At 46.8% G+C, this 24,251-nt stretch overlaps 1 protein-coding gene across 1 annotated transcript; it reads left to right on the plus strand.

Annotated features, from left to right (window-relative positions):
• The first annotated feature begins 1,059 nt into the window (after positions 1-1,059).
• POLR3GL (RNA polymerase III subunit GL) lies at positions 1,060-22,340 on the plus strand. Its single transcript, XM_038768320.1, has 8 exons — positions 1,060-1,090; positions 3,477-3,614; positions 9,480-9,609; positions 12,129-12,197; positions 12,287-12,343; positions 15,873-15,955; positions 19,274-19,381; positions 21,925-22,340. Exons 2-8 carry the CDS (start codon positions 3,489-3,491, stop codon positions 22,009-22,011), a joined length of 660 nt encoding a protein of 219 aa, XP_038624248.1. The 5' UTR covers positions 1,060-1,090; positions 3,477-3,488; the 3' UTR covers positions 22,012-22,340.
• The last annotated feature ends 1,911 nt before the right edge of the window (positions 22,341-24,251 follow it).

Here is a 24,251-nt window from a genome sequence, read left to right on the forward strand (position 1 = left end):
AGCAGCGTGGCTCAGTGGAAAGAGGCCGGGCTTTGGAGTCAGAGGTCATGGGTTCAAATCCCGGCTCCACCGATTGTCAGCTGTGTGACTTTGGGCAAGTCACTTCATTTCTCTGGGCCTCAGTGACCTCATCTGGAAAATGGGGATGAAGACTGGGAGCCCCCTGTGGGACAACCCGATCACCTTGTAACCTTCCCCAGCGCTTAGAACAGGGCTTTGCACATAGTAAGCGCTTAATAAATGCCATCGTTATTTTTATTACTATTATTATTATTATCCAACCCCCCATAAGGCGTCATAGCAACAGCCCCTGTTCCCTTCCCCCGCCCTGGAAGACACGTGGGCGGCGTTCGCCCCGCCCACCGCGCGCTGTGATTGGTCGGGGAGGACCCGCCAATGGGGAGCGAGCCTGGGAGGATCGGCCAATGGGAGCGGGCCTGGGCGGATCGGCCAATGGAGAGCGGTCCTGGACGTATCGGCCAATGGGGAGCGTCCCTGGGCGGATGGGCCAATGGGAGCGGGTCTGGGCGTACCAGCCAATAGGAAAGGGGGCCTGGATGGCTCGACCAATGGAAAAGCGGGCCTGGGCGGATGGGCCAGGAGGGAGCGGTCCTGGGCGTACCAGCCAATAGGAAAGAGCGCCTGGATGGCTCGACCAATGGAAAAGCCGGACTGGGCGGATGGTCCAGGAGGGAGCGGACCCGGGCTGGTCGACCAATGGGAAAGCGGGCCTGGACGCATCGGCCAATGGGGAGCGGCCCTGGCTGGATGGGCCAATAGGAGCGGGCCTGGGCATATCAGCCAATAGGAAAGGGGGCCTGGATGGCTCGACCAATGGGAAAGCGGGCCTGGGCGGATGGGCCAGGAGGGAGCGGGCCTGGGCGGATCGGCCAGTGGGAAAGCCGACCTGGGCTGGTGGGCCAATGGGAAGGCGGGCCTGGACGGATGGGCCAATGGGGAGCGGGCCTGGGCTGGTGGGCCAATGGGAAGGCGGGCCTGGGCGGGTGGGCCAATAGGGAGCGGGCCTGGGCGGGCCCTGGGGGCTGCGGGCCCGGGAAGTCTTAGCTTCGGTTCGGGCGGCGGGAGGCAGGTAGGGTCCGGGCCGGGGGTTGCCATGGTTACGCCCCTCCCGCGGGGGGCGCCGTGGGGAAACTGAGGCGCGAAGACCTGGGCTCGGCTTCTCCGGCCCCTGACCAAACAAGGGAGAGGGGGCTTTCATTCCCATTGACATCATCATCATCATCATCATAATAATAATAATGGCATTTATTAAGCGCTTACTACGTGCCAAGCACTGTTCTAAGCGCTGGGGAGGTTACAAGGTGATCAGGCGGTCCCACGTGGGGCTCCCAGTCTTCATCCCCATTTGACAGATGAGGTCACTGAGGCACAGAGAATAATAATAATAATAATGGCATTTATTAATCGGTTATTATGTGCAAAGCACTGTTCTAAGCGCTGGGGAGTTTACAAGGTGATGAGGTGGTCCCACGTGGAGCTCCCAGTCTTCATCCCCATTTGACAGATGAGGGAACTGAGGCCCAGAGAATAATAATGATGGTATTTGTTAAGCGCTTACTAGGTGCCAAGCACTGTTCTAAACGCTGGGGAGGTTACAAGGTGATCAGGTGGTCCCCCGTGGGGCTCCCAGTCTTCATCCCCATTTTCCAGATGAGGGAACTGAGGCCCAGAGAATAATAATGATGGTATTTGTTAAGCACTTACTATGTGCCAAGCACTGTTCTAAGCGCTGGGGTGGTTACAAGGTGATTAGGTTGTCCCACGTGGAGCTCCTAGTCTTCATCCCCATTTTACAGATGAGGGAACTGAGGCCCAGAGAAGAATAATAATAATGGCATTTATTAAGCGGTTATTATGTGTAAAGCATTGTTCTAAGCGCTGGGGAGGTTACGAGGTGATTGGGTTGTCCCACGTGGGGCTCACAATCTTCATCCCCATTTGACAGATGAGGGAACTGAGGCCCAGAGAATAATAATGATGGTATTTGTTAAGCACTTACTAGGTGCCAAGCACCGTTCTAAACGCTGGGGAGGTTACCAGGTGATCAGGTTGTCCCACGGGGGGCTCCCAGTCTTCATCCCCATTTGACAGATGAGGGAACTGAGGCCCAGAGAATAATAATAATCATGATGGCATTTATTAAGCGGTTATTATGTGCAAAGCACTGTTCTAAGCGCTGGGGAGGTTACGAGGTGATTGGGTTGTCCCACGTGGGGCTCACAATCTTCATCCCCATTTGACAGATGAGGGAACTGAGGCCCAGAGAATAATAATGATGGTATTTGTTAAGCGCTTACTATGTGCCAAGCACTGTTCTAAACGCTGGGGAGGTGACAAGGTGATCAGGTTGTCCCACGGGGGGGCTCCCAGTCTTCATCCTCATTTTACAGATGAGGGAACTGAGGCCCAGAGAATAATAATAATAATGGCATTTATTAAGCGGTTATTATGTGTCAAGCACTGTTCTAAGCGCTGGGGAGGTTACAAGGTGATCGGGTTGTCCCACGTGGGGCTCACAATCTTCATCCCCATTTGACAGATGAGGGAACTGAGGCCCAGAGAATAATAATGATGGTATTTGTTAAGCGCTTACTATGTGCCAAGCACTGTTCTAAGCACTGGGGAGGATACAAGGTGATTGGGTTGTCCCACGGTGGGCTCACAGTCTTCATCCCCATTTTCCAGATGAGGTCACTGAGGCCCAGAGTATTATAATAAAGGTATTTGTTAAGCGCTTACTAGGTGCCAAGCACTGTTCTAAGCACTAAGGAGGTTATCATCAATCATCAGTCATATTTATTGAGCGCTTACTCTGTGCAGAGCACTGGACTAAGCGCTTGGGAAGTCCAAGTTGGCAACATCTAGAGACGGTCCCTACCCAACAGTGGGCTCACAGTCTAGAAGGGGGAGACGGAGAACAAAACCAAACATATTAACAAAATAAAAGAAATAGAAATAGATATGTACAAGTAAAATAAATAAATAGAGTAATAGATATGTACAAACAGATATACAGGTGCTGTGGGGAAGGGAAGGAGGTAAGACTTCACTTCTCTGTGCCTCAGTTCCCTCATCTGTAAAATGGGGGATTAAGATCGTGAGCCCCCCATGGGACAACCTGATCACCTTGCATCCTCCCCAGCGCTTAGAGCAGTGCTTTGCACATAGTAAGCGCTTAAAAAAAATCAATCAATTGTATTTATTGAGCGCTTACTGTGTGCAGAGCACTGGACTAAGCGCTTGGGAAGTCCAAGTTGGCAACAACTTGTTGCCATAAAAATAAAATAAATAAACTAAGCGCTTGGGAAGTCCAAGTTGGCAACAACTCGTTGCCATAAAAATAAAATAAATAAATAAAAAAGAAATTAATGATGGCATTGGTGAAGCGCTTCTGCTTCACCAGTGCCATCATCATCATCATCATCATCATCATTAATTATTATTCTCCTTTCCAGGCCCCTCCGACCATGGCGGGACGCGGAGGGGGCCGTGGCCACGGCCGGGGTCAACTCACCTTCAACGTGGAGGCCGTGGGCATCGGGAAGGGGGATGCCCTCCCGCCGTCGGCCCTGCAGCCCACCCCGCTCTATCCCGTGAGTCAACCGATCCTTCGTCCTTCTTATCAAATCAAAAATCAAATCCAATCAATCGTATTTATTGAGCGCTTACTGTGTGCGGAGCACTGGACTAAGCACCTGGGAAGTCCAAGTTGGCGACATAGAGAGACGGTCCCTACCCAACAGCGGGCTCACAGTCTTAAAGGGGGAGACAGAGAACAAAACAAAACATACTAACAAAATAAAATAAATAGAATAGATATGTACAAGTAAAATAAATAAATAAATAGAGTAATAAATCCGTACAAACATATATACATATATCCAGGTGCTGTGGGGAAGGGAAGGAGGTAAGATGGGGGGGATGGAGAGGGGGACGAGGGGGAGAGGAAGGAAGGGGCTTAGTCTGGGAAGGCCTCCTGGAGGAGGTGAGCTCTCAGTAGGGCCTTAAGAAGGGAGAGAAGGGAGCAGACTAGCCCAATTGATCAATTTATCCATTATTAACACCCGTCTACATCATCATCATCAGTCGTATTTATTGAGCGCTTACTATGTGCACAGCACTGTACTAAGCGCTTGGGAAGTACAAATTGGCAACATATAGAGACGGTCCCTACCCAACAGTGGGCTCACAGTCTAAAAGGGGGAGACAGAGAACAAAACCAAACATACTAACAAAATAAAATAAATAGAATAGATATGTACAAGCAAAATAAATAAATAAATAAATAAATAGAGTAATAAATATGTACAAATATGTACAAACATATATACACATATACAGGTCAGTCAGACAAACATCAAGATAACAAGGCAATCACTTCGAACTTACGTCTACACCGTAAGCTCACTGTAAGCTCTACACCGTAAGCTCGCTGTGGGCAGGGAGCGCGTCTGCTGATTCTTGACTGTGAGCCTGCTGTTGGGTCTCTAGATGTTGCCGACTTGCACACAGTAAGCGCTCAATAAATACGATTGATTGATTGATTGATTGATTGTACTTCCCAAGCACTTAGTCTGGTGCTCTGCACACAGTAAGCGCTCAATAAATACGATTGAATGAATGAATGATTCTGGTGTACTGGACTCCCCCCTCGGAAGCTCCCTGTGGGCAGGGAATGTGTCTGTTCTGTTGTTCTGCCCGATTCTCCTAAGCGCTCAGTAAAGTGATCTGCGCACACTAAGCGCTCAATACATCCGATCGCTCTGCACACGGTAAACACAGACTGAATGAATGATTGACTGACTCTCCCAAGCACTTAATAATGATAATAATAATAATTATTATTGTTATTCCCCCCCTGCCGCGATGTCCCTGACCCGTGAAGAAGAGGGCGTTAATACTACTACTACTATGAATGATTGACTGACTCTCCCAAGCACTTAATAATGATAATAATAATTATTATTATTGTTATTCCCCCCCCCGATGTCCCTGACCCATGAAGAAGAGGGTGTTAATACTACTACTACTACTACTACTACTACTACTACTACTACTACTAATGATGGCATTTGTTAAGCACTTACTATGTGCAGAGCACTGTTCTAATAATAATCATAATAATAACTCCCCCCGATGTCCCTGACCCATGAAGAAGAGGGCGTTAATACTACTACTACTGCTGCTGCTACTACTACTACTACTACTACTACTACTACTACTAATAATAATAATAATAATAATGATGGCATTTGTTAAGCCCTTACTATGTGCAGAGCACTGTTCTAATAATAATCATAATAATAATTCCCCCCCGATGTCTCTGACCCATGAAGAAGAGGGCGTTAATACTACTACTACTACTACTACTAATAATAATAATAATAATAATAATGATGGCATTTGTTAAGCGCCTACTATGTGCAGAGCACTGTTCTAATAATAATCATAATAATAATTCCCCCCGATGTCCCTGACCCATGAAGAAGAGGGCGTTAATACTACTACTACTACTACTACTAATAATAATAATAATAATAATGATGGCATTTGTTAAGCACTTACTATGTGCAGAGCACTGTTCTAATAATAACCATAATAATAATTTCCCTCGATGTCCCTGACCCATGAAGAAGAGGGCGTTAATACTACCACTACTACTACTACTACTACTACTACTACTACTAATAATAATAATAATAATAATAATGATGATGGCATTTAAGTGCTTACTATGTGCAGAGCACTGTTCTAATAATAACCATAATAATAATTCCCCCCAATGCCCCTCACCTCTGGAGAAGAGGGTGGAGAAGAGGGTTTCCCAGCCTCCGTTCACTGAAGGATTCTCCTCCCATCCCACCAAAGTCAATAATAATGATAATAATAATAATAGTAATAATAATAATTCCCCCCAGTGCTCCTGACCCCTGGAGAAGAGGGTCTCCCAGCCCCCATTCACTGAAGGCTTCTCCTCCCATCCCGCTGGAGTCAATAATAATAATAACTACAATAATAAATTATGATTATTATTATAATATCATATGGCAATATCGATATTGTAATAATAATACAACCATTACATTATATGCGATATTTATATGATATATAATGCAATATTGTTGTATTATATATGTATATTATATAATGTTGTAGTACATATAATATTATTTGTTATTATTATTATCATTTCCCCCAGTGCTCCTGATCCCTGGAGAAGAGGGTCTCCCAGCCTCCCACTGAAGGCTTCTCATTCATTCATTCATTCATTCATTTATTCAACTGTATTTATTGAGCGCTTCCGGTGTGCAGAGCACTGGACTAAGCGCTTGGGAAGTCCAAATCGGGAATATACAGAGCCGGTCCCTTCCCACCAACGGGCTCACAGTCTAGAAGGGGGAGACCCGACCACAAGACCAAACAAGAACACAGTTGTCAATACCAACAGAATAAATAGAATTATAGCTAGATACTAGAGAAGCAGCGTGGCTCAGTGGAGGGAGCCCGGGCTTAGGAGTCAGAGGTCACGGGTTCGAATCCCGGCTCCGCCACTTATCGGCTGGGTGACATTGGGCAAATCACTTCACTTCTCTGGGCCTCGGTGACCTCATCTGGAAAGTGGGGATGAAGACTGGGAGCCCCAGGTGGGACAGCCTGATCACCTTGTATCCCCACAGTGCTTAGAACAGTGCTTTGCACATAGTGAGCGCTTAATAAATGCCATTATTATTAATATTATTGTATCCCCCCAGTGCTTAGAACAATGCTTTGCACATAGTGAGTGCTTAATAAATGCCATTATTATTGTTGTATCCCCCAGTGCTTAGAACAGTGCTGTGCACATAGTGAGTGCTTAATAAATGCCATTGTTATTATTATTATTATTATTGTATCCCCCAGTGCTTAGAACAGAGCTTTGCACATAGTGAGTGCTTAATAAATGCCATTATTATTATTATTATTATTATTATTGTATCCCCCAGTGCTTAGAACAGTGCTTTACACATAGTGAGTGCTTAATAAATGCCATTATTATTATTGTATCCCCCAGTGCTTAGAACAGTGCTGTGCACATAGTGAGTGCTTAATAAATGCCATTGTTATTATTATTATTATTATTGTATCCCCCAGTGCTTAGAACAGAGCTTTGCACATAGTGAGTGCTTAATAAATGCCATTATTATTATTATTATTATTGTATCCCCCAGTGCTTAGAACAGTGCTTTACACATAGTGAGCGCTTAATAAATGCCATTATTATTATTATTATTGTATCCCCCAGTGCCTAGAACAGTGCTGTGCACATAGTGAATGCTTAATAAATGCCATTATTATTATTATTATTATTATTATTGTATCCCCCAGTGCTTAGAACAGAGCTTTGCACATAATGAGTGCTTAATAAATGCCATTATTATTATCATTGTATTCCCCAGTGCTTAGAACAGTGCTGTGCACATAGTGAGCACTTAATAAATGCCATTAGTATTATTATTGTGTCCCCCCAGTGCTTAGAACAGTGTTTTGCACATAGTGAGTGCTTAATAAATGCCATTAGTATTGTTATTGTGTCCCCCCAGTGCTTAGAACAGTGCTTTGCACATAGTGAGTGCTTAATAAATGCCATTATTATTATTATTGTATCCCCCAGTGCTTAGAACAGTGCTGTGCACAAAGTGAGCGCTTAATAAATGCCATTAGTATTATTATTGTGTCCCCCCAATGCTTAGAACAGTGTTTTGCACATAGTGAGTGCTTAATAAATGCCATTAGTATTGTTATTGTGTCCCCCCAGTGCTTAGAACAGTGTTTTGCACATAGTGAGTGCTTAATACATGCCATTATTATTATTATTATTGTATCCCCCAGTGCTTAGAACAGTGCTGTGCACATAGTGAGCGCTTAATAAATGCCATTATTATTATTATTATTGTATCCCCCAGTGCTTAGAACAGTGCTTTGCACACAGAGAGTGCTTAATAAATGCCATTATTATTATTATTGTATCCCCTCAGTGCTTAGAACAGTGCTTTGCACTTGGTTGTACTTCCCAAGCGCTTAGTCCGGCGCTCTGCACACAGTAAGCGCTCAATAAATACGATTGAATGAATGAATCTAGCTTTGCTTCTGTTTATTCTGACGACTTGACACCCGTCCCCATGTTTGGTTTTGTCGCCTGTCTCCCCCTCCTAGCCTGTGAGCCCGTTGTCGGGTCGGGACCGTCTCCATCTGTTGCCAACTTGGCCTTCCCAAGCGCTTAGTCCAGTGCTCTGCACGCAGTAAGCGCTCAATAAATACGATTGAATGAATGAATCTAGCTTTACTTCTGTTTATTCTGACGACTTGACACCTGTCCCCATGTTTTGTTTCGTCGCCTGTCTCCCCCTCCTAGCCTGTGAGCCCGTTGTCGGGTCGGGACCGTCTCCATCTGTTGCCAACTTGGCCTTCCCAAGCGCTTAGTCCAGCGCTCTGCACGCAGTAAGCGCTCAATAAATACGATTGAATGAATGAATCTAGCTTTACTTCTGTTTATTCTGACGACTTGACACCTGTCCCCATGTTTTGTTTCATCGCCTGTCTCCCCCTCCTAGCCTGTGAGCCCGTTGTCGGGTCGGGACCGTCTCCATCTGTTGCCAACTTGGCCTTCCCAAGCGCTTAGTCCAGTGCTCTGCACGCAGTAAGCGCTCAATAAATACGATTGAATGAATGAATCTAGCTTTACTTCTGTTTATTCTGACGACTTGACACCTGTCCCCATGTTTTGTTTCGTCGCCTGTCTCCCCCTCCTAGCCTGTGAGCCCGTTGTCGGGTCGGGACCGTCTCCATCTGTTGCCAACTTGGCCTTCCCAAGCGCTTAGTCCAGCGCTCTGCACGCAGTAAGCGCTCAATAAATACGATTGAATGAATGAATCTAGCTTTACTTCTGTTTATTCTGACGACTTGACACCTGTCCCCATGTTTTGTTTCATCGCCTGTCTCCCCCTCCTAGCCTGTGAGCCCGTTGTCGGGTCGGGACCGTCTCCATCTGTTGCCAACTTGGCCTTCCCAAGCGCTTAGTCCAGCGCTCTGCACGCAGGAAGCGCTCAATAAATATGATTGAATGAATGAATCTAGCTTTACTTCTGTTTATTCTGACGACTTGACACCCGTCCCCATGTTTTGTCGTCTGTCTCCCCCTCCTAGCCTGTGAGCCCGTCGTTGGGTCGGGACCGTCTCTAGATGTTGCCGACTTGGACTTCCCAAGCGCTTAGTCCAGCGCTCTGCACACAGGAAGCGCTTAATAAAGACGATTGAATGGATGAATGAATGTAAGCGCTTAGCACATACCGTCATGATTATTATTCCGATACAAATCATGAATAATAATAATAATAATAATGAATATGTGTACCCCTGTCCCCCCCGTCCCCGTTTGTCGGCCCGTCAACCCCCGGCTTCCCGCCGACCGCCGTCTTTAGCCCCTGGAGTTGCGTCCGGTGCCCCTGACGCCCGGCGAGGAGGGCGAGTACGTCCTGGCGCTGAAGCAGGAGCTGCGGGGGGCCATGCGCCACCTCCCTTACTTCGTCCGCCCGGCCGCCCCCAAAACAGGTGAGGGGGGTCGTCCGCCACACTGCCCATCGCCCCCCAGCCCGTCCGCCCGGATTCACCCACAGTCTCATCCCGGATCCACCCCGTGTCGGCTGTGCGACCCGGAGCGAGTCGCTTGGCTTCTCTGGGCCTCGGTAACCTCATCTGGACTTAGTGAATCCATCAATCAATCGTATTTATTGAGCGCTTACTGTGTGCGGAGCGCTGGACTGAGCGCTTGGGAAGTCCAAGTTGGCAACATCTAGAGACGGTCCCGACCCAATCAATCAATCAATCAATCAATCAATCGTTTTTATTGAGCGCTTACTGTGTGCGGAGCGCTGGACTAAGCGCTTGGGAAGTCCAAGTTGGCAACATCTAGAGAGGTCCCTACCCAATCAATCAATCGTATTGATTGAGCGCTTACTGTGTGCGGAGCGCTGGACTAAGCGCTTGGGAAGTCCAAGTTGGCAACATCTAGAGACGGTCCCTACCCAATCAATCAATCATCAATCAATTGTATTTATTGAGCGCTTACTGTGTGCGGAGCGCTGGACTGAGCGCTTGGGAAGTCCAAGTTGGCAACATCTAGAGACGGTCCCTACCCAATCAATCAATCGTATTGATTGAGCGCTTACTGTGTGCAGAGCGCTGGACTAAGCGCTTGGGAAGTCCAAGTTGGCAACATCTAGAAACGGTCCCTACCCGGCAGCGGGCTCACGGGCTAGAAGGGGGACACAGAGAACAAAACAAAGCATATTAACGAAATAAAATAAATAGAATAGATATGTACAAATAAAATAAATAAATAAATGCTCTGCACACAGTAAGTGCTCAATAAATACGATTGAATGAATCTGGGCGAAGGGGATCAAGGCTGGGGGCCCCATTCATTCATTCATTCAGTGGTATTTATCGAGCGCTTACTGTGTGCAGAGCACTGGACTAAGCGCTTGGGAAGGACAAGTTGGCAACATATTCATTCATTCAGTCGTATTGATTGAGCACTTACTGCGTGCAGAGCACTGAAGTTGGCAACATATTCATTCATTCAGTCAGTCGTATTTATTGAGCACTTACTGTGTGCAGAGCACTGAAGTTGGCAACGTAGTCATTCATTCATTCAGTTGTATTTATTGAGCACTTACTGTGTGCAGAGCACTGGACTAAGCGCTTGGGAAGGACAAGTTGGCAACATATTCATTCATTCAGTCGTATTTATTGAGCACTTACTGTGTGCAGAGCACTGAAGTTGGCAACATATTCATTCATTCAGTCAGTCGTATTTATTGAGCACTTACTGTGTGCAGAGCACTGAAGTTGGCAACGTATTCATTCATTCAGTTGTATTTATTGAGCGCTTACTGTGTGCAGAGCACTGTACAAAGCACTTGGGAAGTACAAGTCGGCGATGGGTTCAGATTTCGGCTCCGCCAATTGTCAGCTGTGTGACTTTGGGCAAGTCGCTTCACTTCTCTGGGCCTCAGTGACCTCATCTGGACGATGGGGATCCAGGCTGGGGGCCCCGTGTGGGATGGGGACTGGGGCCGAGCTGCTTAAACTTATATTTATTCATTGAGTCGTATTTATTGAGCGCTTACTGTGTGCAGAGCACTGGACAAAGCGCTTGGGAAGTACAAGTCGGCGGTGGGTTCAAAGTTCGGCTCCGCCAATTGTCAGCTGGGTGACTTTGGGCAAGTCGCTTCACTTCTCTGGGCCTCGGTGACCTCATCTGGAAAATGGGGATTAAGACTGTGAGCCCATTGTGGGACAACCTGATCACTTTGTATCCCCCCCAGCGCTTAGGAGAGTGCTTTGCACATAGTAAGCGCTTAACAAATACCATCATTATTATTCACCTCTCTGGGCCTCAGTGACCTCATCTGTAAAATGGGGATGAAGACTGGGAGCCCCCAGTGGGACCACCTGATCACCTTGTATCTCCCCCAGCGCTAAGAGAAGCCGCGTGGCTCAGTGGGAAGAGCCCGGGCTTGGGAGTCCGAGGTCCTGGGTTCAAATCCCAGCTCCGCCGCTTGTCAGCTGTGTGACTTTGGACAAGTCACTTCACTTCTCCGGGCCTCAGTGACCTCATCTGGAAAGTGGGGATGAAGACTGGGAGCCCCACATAATAAAATAATAATTTTGGTATGTGTTAAGCGCTTACTATGTGCCAAGCACTGTTCTAAGCGCTGGGGAGGATACAAGGTGATCAGGTCGCCCCATGGGGGGCTCACAGTCTTCATCCCCGTTTTACAGATGAGGGAACTGAGGCCTGGAGAAGTGAAGCGACTTGCCCAAAGTCACGCAGCTGACAATGGGCGGAGTCGGGATTCGAACCCATGACGTCTGACTCCAAAGCCCGGGATTTTTTCCGCTGCTTCTCTGGGACGTGGGACAACCTGATCACTTTGTATGCTCCCCAGCGCTTAGAACGGTGCTTTGCACATAGTAAGCGCTTAACAAATGCCATTATTATTATTATTATTATTGTTATTATTATTATTATTATTATTATTATTATTATTATTATTATTCCCCAGATGTGGAGCGCTACTCGGACAAGTACCAGATGTCAGGGCCGATGGACAACGCCATCGACTGGAGTCCTGGTGAGTGCCGGCCGGCCGTGGCCCGCCCCCACCCCCCCATCCCGTCGCCTCCGTGACCCCCCCGTCCTCCACTCTCTTCCCCTCTCCAGATTGGCGGCGCCTTCCCCGGGAGCTGAAGATCCGAGTGCGAAAGCTGCACAAGGAGCGTGAGTGGAGGGAGAGGGGCCGGGACCGTGGCAGGGAGGAGATCCCGGGCCTGGGAGTTGGGAGTCCTGGGTTCTAAACCCGCCTCCACCAATTGCCTGCTGTGGGACCGAGGGCGAGTCACTGAATCAATCAATCAATCAATCAATCATATTTATTGAGCACTGACTGTGAGCCCACTTTTTAGACTGTGAGCCCACTGTTGGGTAGGGACTGTCTCTATATGTTGCCAATTTGTACTTCCCAAGCGCTTAGTCCAGTGCTCTGCACACAGTTAGCGCTCAATAAATACGATTGATGATGATGATGATGACTGTGGGCAGAGCACTGTACTAAGCGCTTGGGAAGTCCAAGTTGGCAACATCTAGAGACGGTCCCTACCCAACAGTGGGCTCACAGGCTAGAAACTTCAACAGAGAAGCAGCGTGGCTCAGTGGAACGAGCCTGGGCTTGGGAGTCTGGGGTCATGGGTTCTAATCCTGACTCTGCCACGTATCTGCTGTGTGACCTTGGGCAAGTCGCTTCGTTCATTCATTCAGTCGTATTTCTTGAGCGCTTACTGTGTGCAGAGCACTGGACTAAGCGCTTGGGAAGTACAAGTTGCCAACATCTAGAGACGGTCCCTACCCCGCAACGGGCTCGCAGACTAGAAGGGGGAGACGGACGACAAAACAAAACATGTGGACAGGTGTCAAGTCATCAGAATAAAAAGAAGTAAAGCTAGAAGCACATCATTAACAAAAATAATAGAATAGTAAATATGTACAAGTAAAATCAATAGAGTATAAATCTGGGCCTCAGTTACCCCATCTGTAAAATGGGGATGAAGACCGTGAGCCCCATGTGGGACAACCTGATCACCTTCTATCCCCCTGCAGCGCTTAGAACAGTGCTCTGCACATAGTAAGCGCTTAACAAATGCCATTATTATTATTATTATTCTCTAGGCCTCAGATTTCACATCAGTGAAATGGGGATGAAATCCCCGTCCTCCCACCCCCTAAAACCGCGAGCCCCACGTGGGACAGAGCCTGGATACAAAATGATGATCTTGTATGATGATGATGGTATTTGTTAAGCGCTTACTATGTGCAAAGCACTGTTCTAAGCGCTGGGGGGGGATACAAGGTGATCAGGTTGTCCCACGTGGGGCTCACAGTCTTAATCCCCATCTTACAGATGAGGGAACTGAGGCCCAGAGACGTGAAGAGACTCGCCCAAGGTCACACGGCTGACAAGTGGCGGAGCGGGGATTTGAACCCGTGACCTCTGACTCCAAAGCCCGGGCTCCTTCCACTTATCCACGCTGCTTGTATGTGTCTTGTAGTGCATAGGGGGCTCCCAGCCTCCATCCCCATTTTCCAGATGAGGGAACTGAGGCCCAGAGAAGTGAAGCGACTTGCCCAAGGTCACACAACAGGCAGGTGGCGGAGCCGGGATTAGAACCCACGTCTTCTGACTCCCAAACTCTTTCCATTAGCGGCTCGGCTTAGTGGCAAGAGCCCGGGCTCGGGAGTCAGAGGTCGTGGGTTCGAATCCCGGCTCCGCCAACTGTCAGCTGGGTGACCTTGGGCGAGCCGCTTCACTTCTCTGGGCCTCAGTTCCCTCCTCTGGAAAATGGGGATGAAGACTGGGAGCCCCAAGTGGGACAACCTGATCACCTTGTGTCCCTCCCCAGCGCTTAGAACAGTGCTTCGCACATAGTAAGCGCTTAATAAATCCCATCATTATTATTATTATTACCATTAAAAAATGTTATTATCTTGTTGAAAGTTTGGGCGCCTGCAGGGTGGCAGGTCGGCCACAAGGGGGCGCTTGTGCCCCACAGCCAAAGTGTCTGATTAGGAGATTGTGGGGGGGAATTCATTCATTCATTAGTATTTAGTCATTCATTCATTCAATCAATCGTATTTATTGAGCGCTTACTGTGTGCAGAGCACTGGACTAAGCGCTTGGCAACATCTAGAGACGGTCCCTACCCGACAACGGGCTCACAGTCTAGAAGGGGGAGACGGGCACCAAAACAAAACACGTGGACGGGCGTCAAGTCGTCAGAATAAATAGAAATAAAGCTAGATGCACATCATTAACAAAATAAATAGAGTAGTAAATATGTAGAAGTAAAATAAATAGAGTCATCAATCTGGACAAACATATATACAGGTGCTGTGGGGAGGGGAAGAAGGTAGGGCGGGAGAGAGAGGAAAAAGGGGGCTCAGTGTGGGAAGGCCTCCTGGAGGAGGTGAGCTCTCAGTAGGGCTTTGAAGGGAGGAAGAGAGCTAGTTTGGCGGATGTGCAGAGGGAAGCCATTCTCTTAATCAATGGTATTTATAGACTGTATTTATCTTTATTTTATTTATTTATTTATATTTAAATGAATAAAATAAAGATAAATATAAGATAAAAATAAAAATGAGCCCCCCATGGGACAACCTGATCACCTTGTAACCTCCCCAGCGCTTAGAGCAGTGCTTTGCACATAGTAAGCGCTTAATAAATGCCATCATTATTATTATTATATTCCGGGCCAGGGGGAGGACGAGGGCCGGGGGTAGATGGCGGGACGGGCGAGAACGAGGCCTAACGGTGAGGAGGTGAGCGGCGGCAGAGGAGCGGAGGGTGCGGGCTGCGATGGAGAAGGACAGAAGGGAGGTGAGGAAGGAGGGGGCGAGGGCATGGACGGCCTTGAAGCCGAGAGTGAGGAGTTTTTGCCCGATGCACAGGTTGATTGGTAGCCACTGGAGATTTTTGAGGAGGGGAGTAACATGCCCAGAGCGTTTCTGCACAAAGACGATCCGGGCAGGGGCGTGAAGTATGGATTGAAGTGGGGAGAGACACGAGGATGGGAGATCGGAGAGGAGGCCGATAAGTAATCCAGTCGGGAGAGGATGAGAGACTGAACAGACAGGGTAGCGGTTGGGATGGAGAGGAAAGGGCGGATCTTGGCAATGTTGCGGAGCTGAGACCGGCGGGTTTTGGTGACGGATCGGACGTGAGGGGTGAGCGAGAGAGAGCGGAGTCGAGGATGACACCGAGGTTGCGGGCTTCATCATCATCATGAATCGTATTTATTGAGCGCTTACTATGTGCAGAGCGCTGTACTAAGCGCTTGGGAAGTACAAATTGGCAACATATAGAGACAGTCCCTACCCAACAGTGGGCTCACAGTCTAAAAGGGGGAGACAGAGAACAAAACCAAACATACTAACAAAATAAAATAAATAGAATAGACATGTACAAGTAAGATAGAGTAATAAATATGTACAAACATCTATACATATATACAGGTGCTGTGGGGAAGGGAAGGAGGTAAGATGGGGGGATGGAGAGGGGGACGAGGGGGAGAGGAAGGAAGGGGCTTGTGAGACGGGGCAATCATTCATTCATTCAGTCGTATTTGCTGAGCACTTACGGTGTGCAGAGCACTGTACTAAGCGCTCGGGAAGCACAAATCGGCAACATACGGAGACGGTCCCCACCTGACAACGGGCTCATCTTGAGGGGCTGCTATTTTCCCCCTTTTCCACCCAGGAAGAGCCACCCTGCTCCCCAAAAGGCCCCCCAAGGTCCAAGTGGAGAAGGTAGAGAAAGAGGAAACGATCCAGAAGCTGGAGGTAAATGGGAAGGGTGGGCTTTGCCTTTTTTTTTTTTAATTAGTGCTATTTGTTAAATAGCATTAATATTAGATTCGTTAATAGAGAAGCAGCGTGGCTCAGTGGAAAGAGCCCGGGCTTTGGAGTCAGAGGTCACGGGTTCCAATCCCGGCTCCGCCAATTGTCAGCTGGGTGACTTTGGGCAAGTCACTTCTCTGGGCCTCAGTGACCTCATCTGGAAAATGGGGATGAAGAGAGTGAGCCCCCCGTGGGACAACCTGATCACCTTGTAACCTCCCCAGTGCTTAGAACGGTGCTTTGCACGTAGTAAGTGCTTAATAAATGCCATCATTATTATTATTAAATGTCTACTACATGCCAAGCACCGTTCTAAGCGCTGGGGTAGATACCAGGCCATCAGGCTGTCCCACATGGGGCTCACAGTCTTCATCCCCGTTTTACAGATGAGGGAACTGAGGCCCAGAGAAGTCTAGTGGCTTGCCCAAAGTCACACAGCAGATGAGTGGCGGGGCCAGGATTAGAACCCAGGACCTCTGACACCCAGGCCCGGGATCTACCCGCTAGGCCAGGCTGCTTCCCCTTGGGATCCCAAGTTTGTCCCTTCCCTTCCGACCTGTGCCTCAGCCTCAGTTTCCCCAAACTGGAGTGGGTGGGGAGGGAGCCCTAGGTTCTGGTCAACTCCCTTAAACTGGGGTCACTGGGATCTGTCTCTTGGATCAAGCAGTGGTATTTATTGAGCGCTTACCGTGGACTGAGCGCTGTATTAAGCACCTGGGAGAGTCCAGGACAACAGAATTTTTAGACAAGTTCCCTGCCCGCAAGGAGCTTACAGTCTACAGAGGCAGATATTCATTCATTCATTCAACTGTTTTTATTGAGCTCTTACTGTGTGCAGAGCACTGTACTAAGCGCTTGGGAGAGTCCAATACAGCAACACATAAGCGCTTAACAAATACCATCATCATCAACAAGGCGACACATGCCCAACAGAAGAGCTCACTGTCTCGATGGGAGTGAAAAGAAAATCACAGATAGGGCAAATAATGATAATAAATATGGTATTTGTTAAGCGCTTACTATGTGAGCCACGTGCTGTACTGATCGCTGGGTGGATATAAAGCAGGTCGGGTTGGACACGGTCCCCGTCCCCCGTGGGGCTCGCAGTCTCAATCCCCATTTTCCGGATGAGGGAACTGAGGCCCAGAGAAGTGAAGTGATTTGCCCAAGGTCACCCAGCAAGACAAGTGGCGGGGGCGGGATTAGAACCCATGACCTTCTGATTCCCAGGCCCGGACTCTATCCACTAGGCCAGGGTATGAGGGTATAGACTTAGCGGGGAACGTGCCAATCAACTTTGTTGTACTGGACTCTCCCAGGAGCTTAGTACGGTGCTCTGCGCTCAGTCAGCGCTCAATAAATTCATTCCTTCATTCATTCAGTCGTATTTATTGAGCGCTTACTGCGTGCAGAGCACTGGACTAAGCAAGCGCTTGGGAAGTCCAAGTTGCCAACATCTAGAGACGGTCCCTACCCAACAGCGGGCTCACAGTCTAGAAGATAAATATAAATATAATATATATATATATAAATAAATAAAATAAAGATAAAGATAAATACAGTCCATAAATACCATTGATTAAGTGCATATAGAGACGGTCCCTACCCAACAGTGGGCTCACAGTCTAGAAGATAAATTGAAATATTATATATAGATATATATAGATATAAAATAAAGATAAAGATTAATACAGTCTATTAATACCATTGATTAAGTGCATATAGAGACGGTCCCTACCCAACAGCGGGCTCACAGTCTAGAAGATAAATATAATATATTTATATAAATAAATAAAATAAAGATAAATACAGTCTATAAATACCATTGATTAAGTGCATATAGAGATGGTCCCTACCCAACAGCGGACTCACAGTCTAGAAGATAAATATAAATATAATATAATATAACATATATATATAAATAAAATAAAGATAAATACAGTCTATAAATACCATTGATTAAGTGCATATAGAGATGGTCCCTACCCAACAGTGGGCTCACAGTCTAGAAGATGAATATAAATATAAGTATTATATATATATATATATATATAAATAAAATAAAGATAAATACAGTCTATAAATACCATTAAGTGCATCTAGAGACGGTCCCTACCCAACAGCATATAAATATGAATATTATATATATATAAATATATATATATATATATAAATGAGATAAAGATAAATACAGTCTATAAATACCATTGATTAAGTGCATCTAGAGACGGTCCCTACCCAACAGCGTATAAATATAAATATTATATATATATATAAATATATATATATATATATAAATAAATGAGATAAAGATAAATACAGTCTATAAATACCATTGATTAAGTGCATATAGAGACGGTCCCTACCCAACAGCATATAAATATAAATATTATATGTATATAAATATATATATAAATAAATGAGATTAAGATAAATACAGCCTATAAATACCATTGATTAAGTGCATATAGAGACGGTCCCTACCCAACAGCGGGCTCACAGTCCAGAAGATAAATATAAATATTATATATACATATATATATATATATATATATATATATATATATATAAAATAAAGATAAATACAGTCTATAAATACCGTTGATTAGGTGCTGTGGGGCGGGGGTCAGTATCAGAGTGCTTAAAGAGTACACAGCTAGAGGGAAGGGCGGGGAAGGGAAATGAGAAGCAGCGTGGCCTAATAGTTAGAGCCCAGGTCCGGGAGTCCTAAGGGTCTGGGTTCGAATCCCTGTTCCCTCACTTGTCTGCTGTGGGACCTTGGGCAAGTCATTTAATAATAATAATAATAATAATAATAATAATGGCATTTATTAAGCACTTACTATGTGCAAAGTACTGTTCTAAGTGCTGGGGAAGTTACAAGGCGATCAGGTTGTCCCTCAGGGGGCTCACAGTCTTAATCCCCATTTTCCAGATGAGGTAACTGAGGCCCAGAGAAGTGAAGTGACTTGCCCAAAGTCACACAGCTGACAATTGGCAGAGCCGGGATTTGAACCCATGACCTCTGACTCCAAAGCCCGGGCTCTTTCCACTGAGCCACACTTAGCTTCTCTGGGCCTCAGTGCCCCCATCTGGAAAATGGGCGTGAAGACTGGGAGCCCAGGGGGGTCCAGCTCGACGAGCTTGGGTCGTCCCCAGCGCTTAGAACAGTGCCGGGCACATAGTAAGCGCCTAACAAATACCATAAGCCGAAGCGGGAGGGCTGAGTCAGGGAAGGCCCGTTTCCTCCGCACCCTTCAGACCTTGGAGAAGAAGGAGGAGGAGGGATCATCCGAAGAGGAAGAGAAAGAGGCAGAGGAGAAGGAAGAGGAAGAAGAGGAGGAGTACGACGAAGAGGAGCACGAGGAGGTGAGGTCACCCTTCATTCATTCATTCCTTCCATCGTATCTATTGAGCGCTTCCTGTGTGCAGAGCACTGGACTAAGCGCTTGGGAAGGCCAAGTCGGCCACAGAGAGAGACGGTCCCTACCCAACGACGGGCTCACGGGCTAGAAGGGGGAGACGGGGGCAAAACAGAACAAGTGGACAGGCGTCGATAATAATAATTAATAATAATGATGATGGTATTTGTTAAGCGCTTACTATGTGCAAAGCACTGTTCTAAGCTCTGGATACCATCAGAATACCATCAGAATAAATAGAATTAGAGCTATATACACATCACCAATCAAATAAATTATTAGAGTAATAACAATAGCAATTATAATAATATAACAGCATTATAATATAATATATTAATATATTGTATATATTAACAGATCATATTAATATAGCATATCGTGATAATATATTATATTAATATAACCTGTTATAATAATATATCGATATAACCTATTACAATGATATATTATATTAATATAATCTATTATAATAATAGATTATACCAATATAATCTATTACAATTAATAGATTAATCTATTACAATAATATATTATATTAATATAATCTATAATAATAATAATAATATATAATAATATATAATATATAATATAAATATATATAATAATATCAATATAATCTGTTACAATAATGTATTATATTAATATAATCTATTATAATAATATATTATATCAATATAATCTGTTACAATAATATATTGTATTAATATAATCTATTATAATAATATATTATGTTATCATGGCCTATTATAATAATATATCATATTAATATAATATATTATCATAATAGATCATATTAACATAATATGATATGTAATATATGTTAATATATGTTGATATAATATAATAAGGTATATTAATATTATATATTGTATAATATATTACAATGTATAATGTAATATATAATGACATTAATAATTAGAGTATTATTAGAGTAATAAATATGTACAAATAGACACCAGGACCTCCGAGTTCCCAGTCTTCCCCTCCCGGCCCCTCGGGGACCCTCCCTCTCAATTTCTGAGACCCTGACCCCCATTTAACAGCGTGGCTCAGTGGAAAGAGCCCAGGCTTTGGAGTCAGAGGTCGTGGGTTCAAATCCCAGCTCCGCCTCTTGTGTGCTGTGTGACTTTGAGCAAGTCACTTCACTTCTCTGGGCCTCAGTGACCTCATCTGTCAAATGGGGATGAAGACTGGGAGCCCCCCGTGGGACAACCTGATCTCCTTGTAATAATAATTATAATAATGATGGCATTTATTAGGTGCTGACTATGTGCCAAGCACTGTTCTAAGCTCTGGGGAGGTTACAAGGTGATCAGGTTGTCCCACGGGGGGCTCCAAGTCTTCATCCCCATTTTCCAGATGAGGGAACTGAGGCCCAGAGAAGTGAAGGGACTTGCCCAAAGTCACCCAGCTGACAATTGGCGGAGCCGGGATTTGAACCCACGACCTCTGACTCCAAAACCCGGGCTCTTTCCACTGAGCCACGCTGCTTCTCTACCTCGCAACCTCCCCGGCGCTTAGAACAGTGCTTTGCACAGAGTAAGCGCTTAATAAATGCCATTATTATTATTATCATTATTATTTAACTGAAAAGCAGCATGGCACAGTGGACGAGACACGAGCCCCGGGAGTCAGAAGGCCGTGGGTTCCAATCCCGGCTCTGCCACTTATCTGCTGTGTGACCTTGGGCAAGTCCCTTCACTTCTCTGGGCCTCAGTTCCCTCGTCTGGAAAACGGGGATGGAGACTGGGAGCCCCACGAGGGACGGGGACCGTATCCAACCCGATTGGCTTGTATCCACCCCAGCGCTTAGTACGGTGCCTGGCATTCATTCATTCATTCAGTCGTATTTATTGAGCGCTTCCTGTGTGCAGAGCACTGGACTAAGCGCTTGGGAAGTCCAAGTGGGCAACATCTAGAGACGGTCCCTACCCAACAGCGGGCTCGCAGTCTAGAAGGGGGGAGACGGACAACACCTCATAAGCGCTTCACAAATACCGTTGTTATTACACAATAAGCGCGTAACAAGTCCCATAATTATCATCATCATCATCATCAATTGTATTTATTGAGCGCTTACTGTGTGCAGAGCACTGTACTAAGCGCTTGGGAAGTCCAAGTTGGCAACATATAGAGACGGTCCCTACCCAACAGTGGGCTCACAGTCTAAAAGGGGGAGACAGGGATTATTAACTAGGGAGGGGCTGGGGTCTTGGCCTTTTCCTTCGATCGGATTTATTGAGCGCTTACTGTGTGCAGAGCACTGTACTAAGCGCTTGGGAAGTCCAAGTTGGCAACATATAGAGACGGTCCCTACCCAACAGTGGGCTCACAGTCTAAAAGGGGGAGACAGGGATTATTAACTAGGGAGGGGCTGGGGTCTTGGCCTTTTCCTTCGAGTGTATTTATTGAGCGCTTACTGTGTGCAGAGCACCGTACTAAGCGCTTAATGTCCTTGTCCTCGGGACCCTCCTCTTCCCCCCCCACCAGGAGACGGATTACATCATGTCGTACTTCGACAACGGCGAGGATTTTGGGGGCGACAGCGACGACAACATGGACGAGGCCATTTATTGAGGGGCTGCCCGGGGACGGGGAGGCCGCAGCCCCCCGCTCCAACCCCGACCACCCCCCCAAAAAACCCACCCGCTGCCCGTCTTGTCCAGAAGTTGGGGGGGACGCCCCCCCGGCCTGCAGGACGGAGAGAAAGCCTGGAGTCGGGGGCGGATTTTAAAACCTTTTTGTACCCCGAGGACGGTATGAGCAGATTTTAAAAAAGAGAACGGACCCCTCTCCGCCCCCCAAGTCCCCGTCCCCCGCGGGTTCGGGGGCACGAGGAATTTTGGAGGGGTGGCGGGGACGGGTTTCTTTTGAAATAAAAAGAGTTGCCATTTGGAACAACCGGCTTCATTGGGCCCTCCCGAGCGCTTCGTACAGCGCTCCGCACGCGGGAAGCGCTCAAAACGTAGCACGGGTTGACGGGATGGGGGGAGCGGACAGGGAAAGTTGGGGTAACTAACTGTCCGGGGCCGGGAGCGGATACCCTCTCCAAGCTGGACACCGTGAGGATGCCGGGGAAGGGAGAGTCGATCCAGGGTCGCCCAGCGGAAAGCAACCGAGCCTGGGAGTCCGAGGACCCGGGTTCTAATCCTGCTTCCGCCTCTTCATTCTTATTGAGCGCTTACTGTGCTCTCGCCTGCTGTGTGATCTTAGGCAGGTCGGCTTAGGCCTCGGTTTCCTCATCTAGATAATTATCAATCAATCAATCGTGTTTATTGGTGAATGGAACATTCATTAGGCCTCGGTTTCCTCATCTAGATAATTATCAATCAATCAATCGTGTTTATTGATGAATGGAACATTCATTAGGCCTCGGTTTCCTCATCTAGATAATTATCAATCAATCAATCGTGTTTATTGATGAATGGGACATTCATTACGAATGAATTATAATAATAACCGCACTTGTTAAGCGCTTATTATGTGCCAAGCACTGTTCTAAGCGCTGGGGGAGATACAGGGTCATCAGATTGGACACCGTCCCTGCCCCACACGGGGCTGGCGCGTTCCCCGTTTTACAGATGAGGGAACCGAGGCCCGGAGAAGTGAAGCGACTTGCCCGCGGTCACACAGCAGACATGGGGCAGAAGCAGCGTGGCTCAGTGGGTAATCAATCAATCAATCAATCAATCAATTGTATTGATTGAGCGCTTACTGTGTGCAGAACACTGTACTAAGCGCTTGGGAAGTACAAGTTAGCAACGTATAGAGACAGTCCCTACCCAACAGTGGGCTCACAGTCTTAAAGGGGGAGACAGACAACCAAACCAAACATACTAACAAAATAAAATGAATAGATATGTACAAGTAAAATAAATAAATGGAGTTATAAATATGTACAAACATATATACAGGTAGAGCCCGGGCTTGGGAGTCAGAGGTTGAGGGTTCGAATCCTGGCTCCGCCACTTGTCAGCTGGGTGGCTTTGGGCCCGTCACTTCTCCGGGCCTCAGCGACGTCATCTGGAAAATGGGGATGAAGACTGGGAGCCCCACGGGGGGACAACCTGATGACCTTGTGTCCACCCCAGCGCTCAGAACGGTGCTCGGCACATAGTAAGTGCTTAACAAGTTACCAAGTTACATTAACGACCACCTCATTCGCACCTACTCAGCCTTACTGTCCCGCCATCGACCTCCGGCCCCCGTCCTCCCCCGGGCCCGGAATGCCCCCAATCCCTCTGCCCATCCGCCAAGCTCGCTCTCTTCCTCCCTTCAAGGCCCTACTGAGAGCTCACCTCCTCCAGGAGGCCTTCCCAGACTGAGCCTCTTCCTTCCTCTCCCCCTCGTCCCCCTCTCCATCCCCCCCATCTTACCTCCTTCCCTTCCCCACAGCACCTGTATATATGTATATATGGTTGTACATATTTATTACTCTATTATACTTGTACATATCTATTCTATTTATTTTATTTCGTTAGTATGTTTGATTTTGTTCTCTGTCTCCCCCTTCTAGGCTGTGAGCCCACTGTTGGGTAGGGACTGTCTCTATATGTTGCCAACTTGTACTTCCCAAGCGCTTAGTACAGTGCTCTGCACACAGTAAGCGCTCAATAAATTTGGTTGATTGATTGATTATCAAATACCACAAAAACCCAAGTCCTGACTCTTAGGCCTGTGCTGTAGCCACTGAGACACCCTGCTTCTTCATGGCAACTTCCAACCCCATCCCTACACCCCCTCTTACACGCAGAGACAGACCCCCTCGGCCTGCTGCCTTTCCAGGAAGGAGTCGGACAGGTCTGTCGCTGGAGCAC

Source organism: Tachyglossus aculeatus, chromosome Y4 (genome assembly GCF_015852505.1).
Source record: "Tachyglossus aculeatus isolate mTacAcu1 chromosome Y4, mTacAcu1.pri, whole genome shotgun sequence".
Lineage (NCBI taxonomy): Eukaryota > Metazoa > Chordata > Mammalia > Monotremata > Tachyglossidae > Tachyglossus > Tachyglossus aculeatus.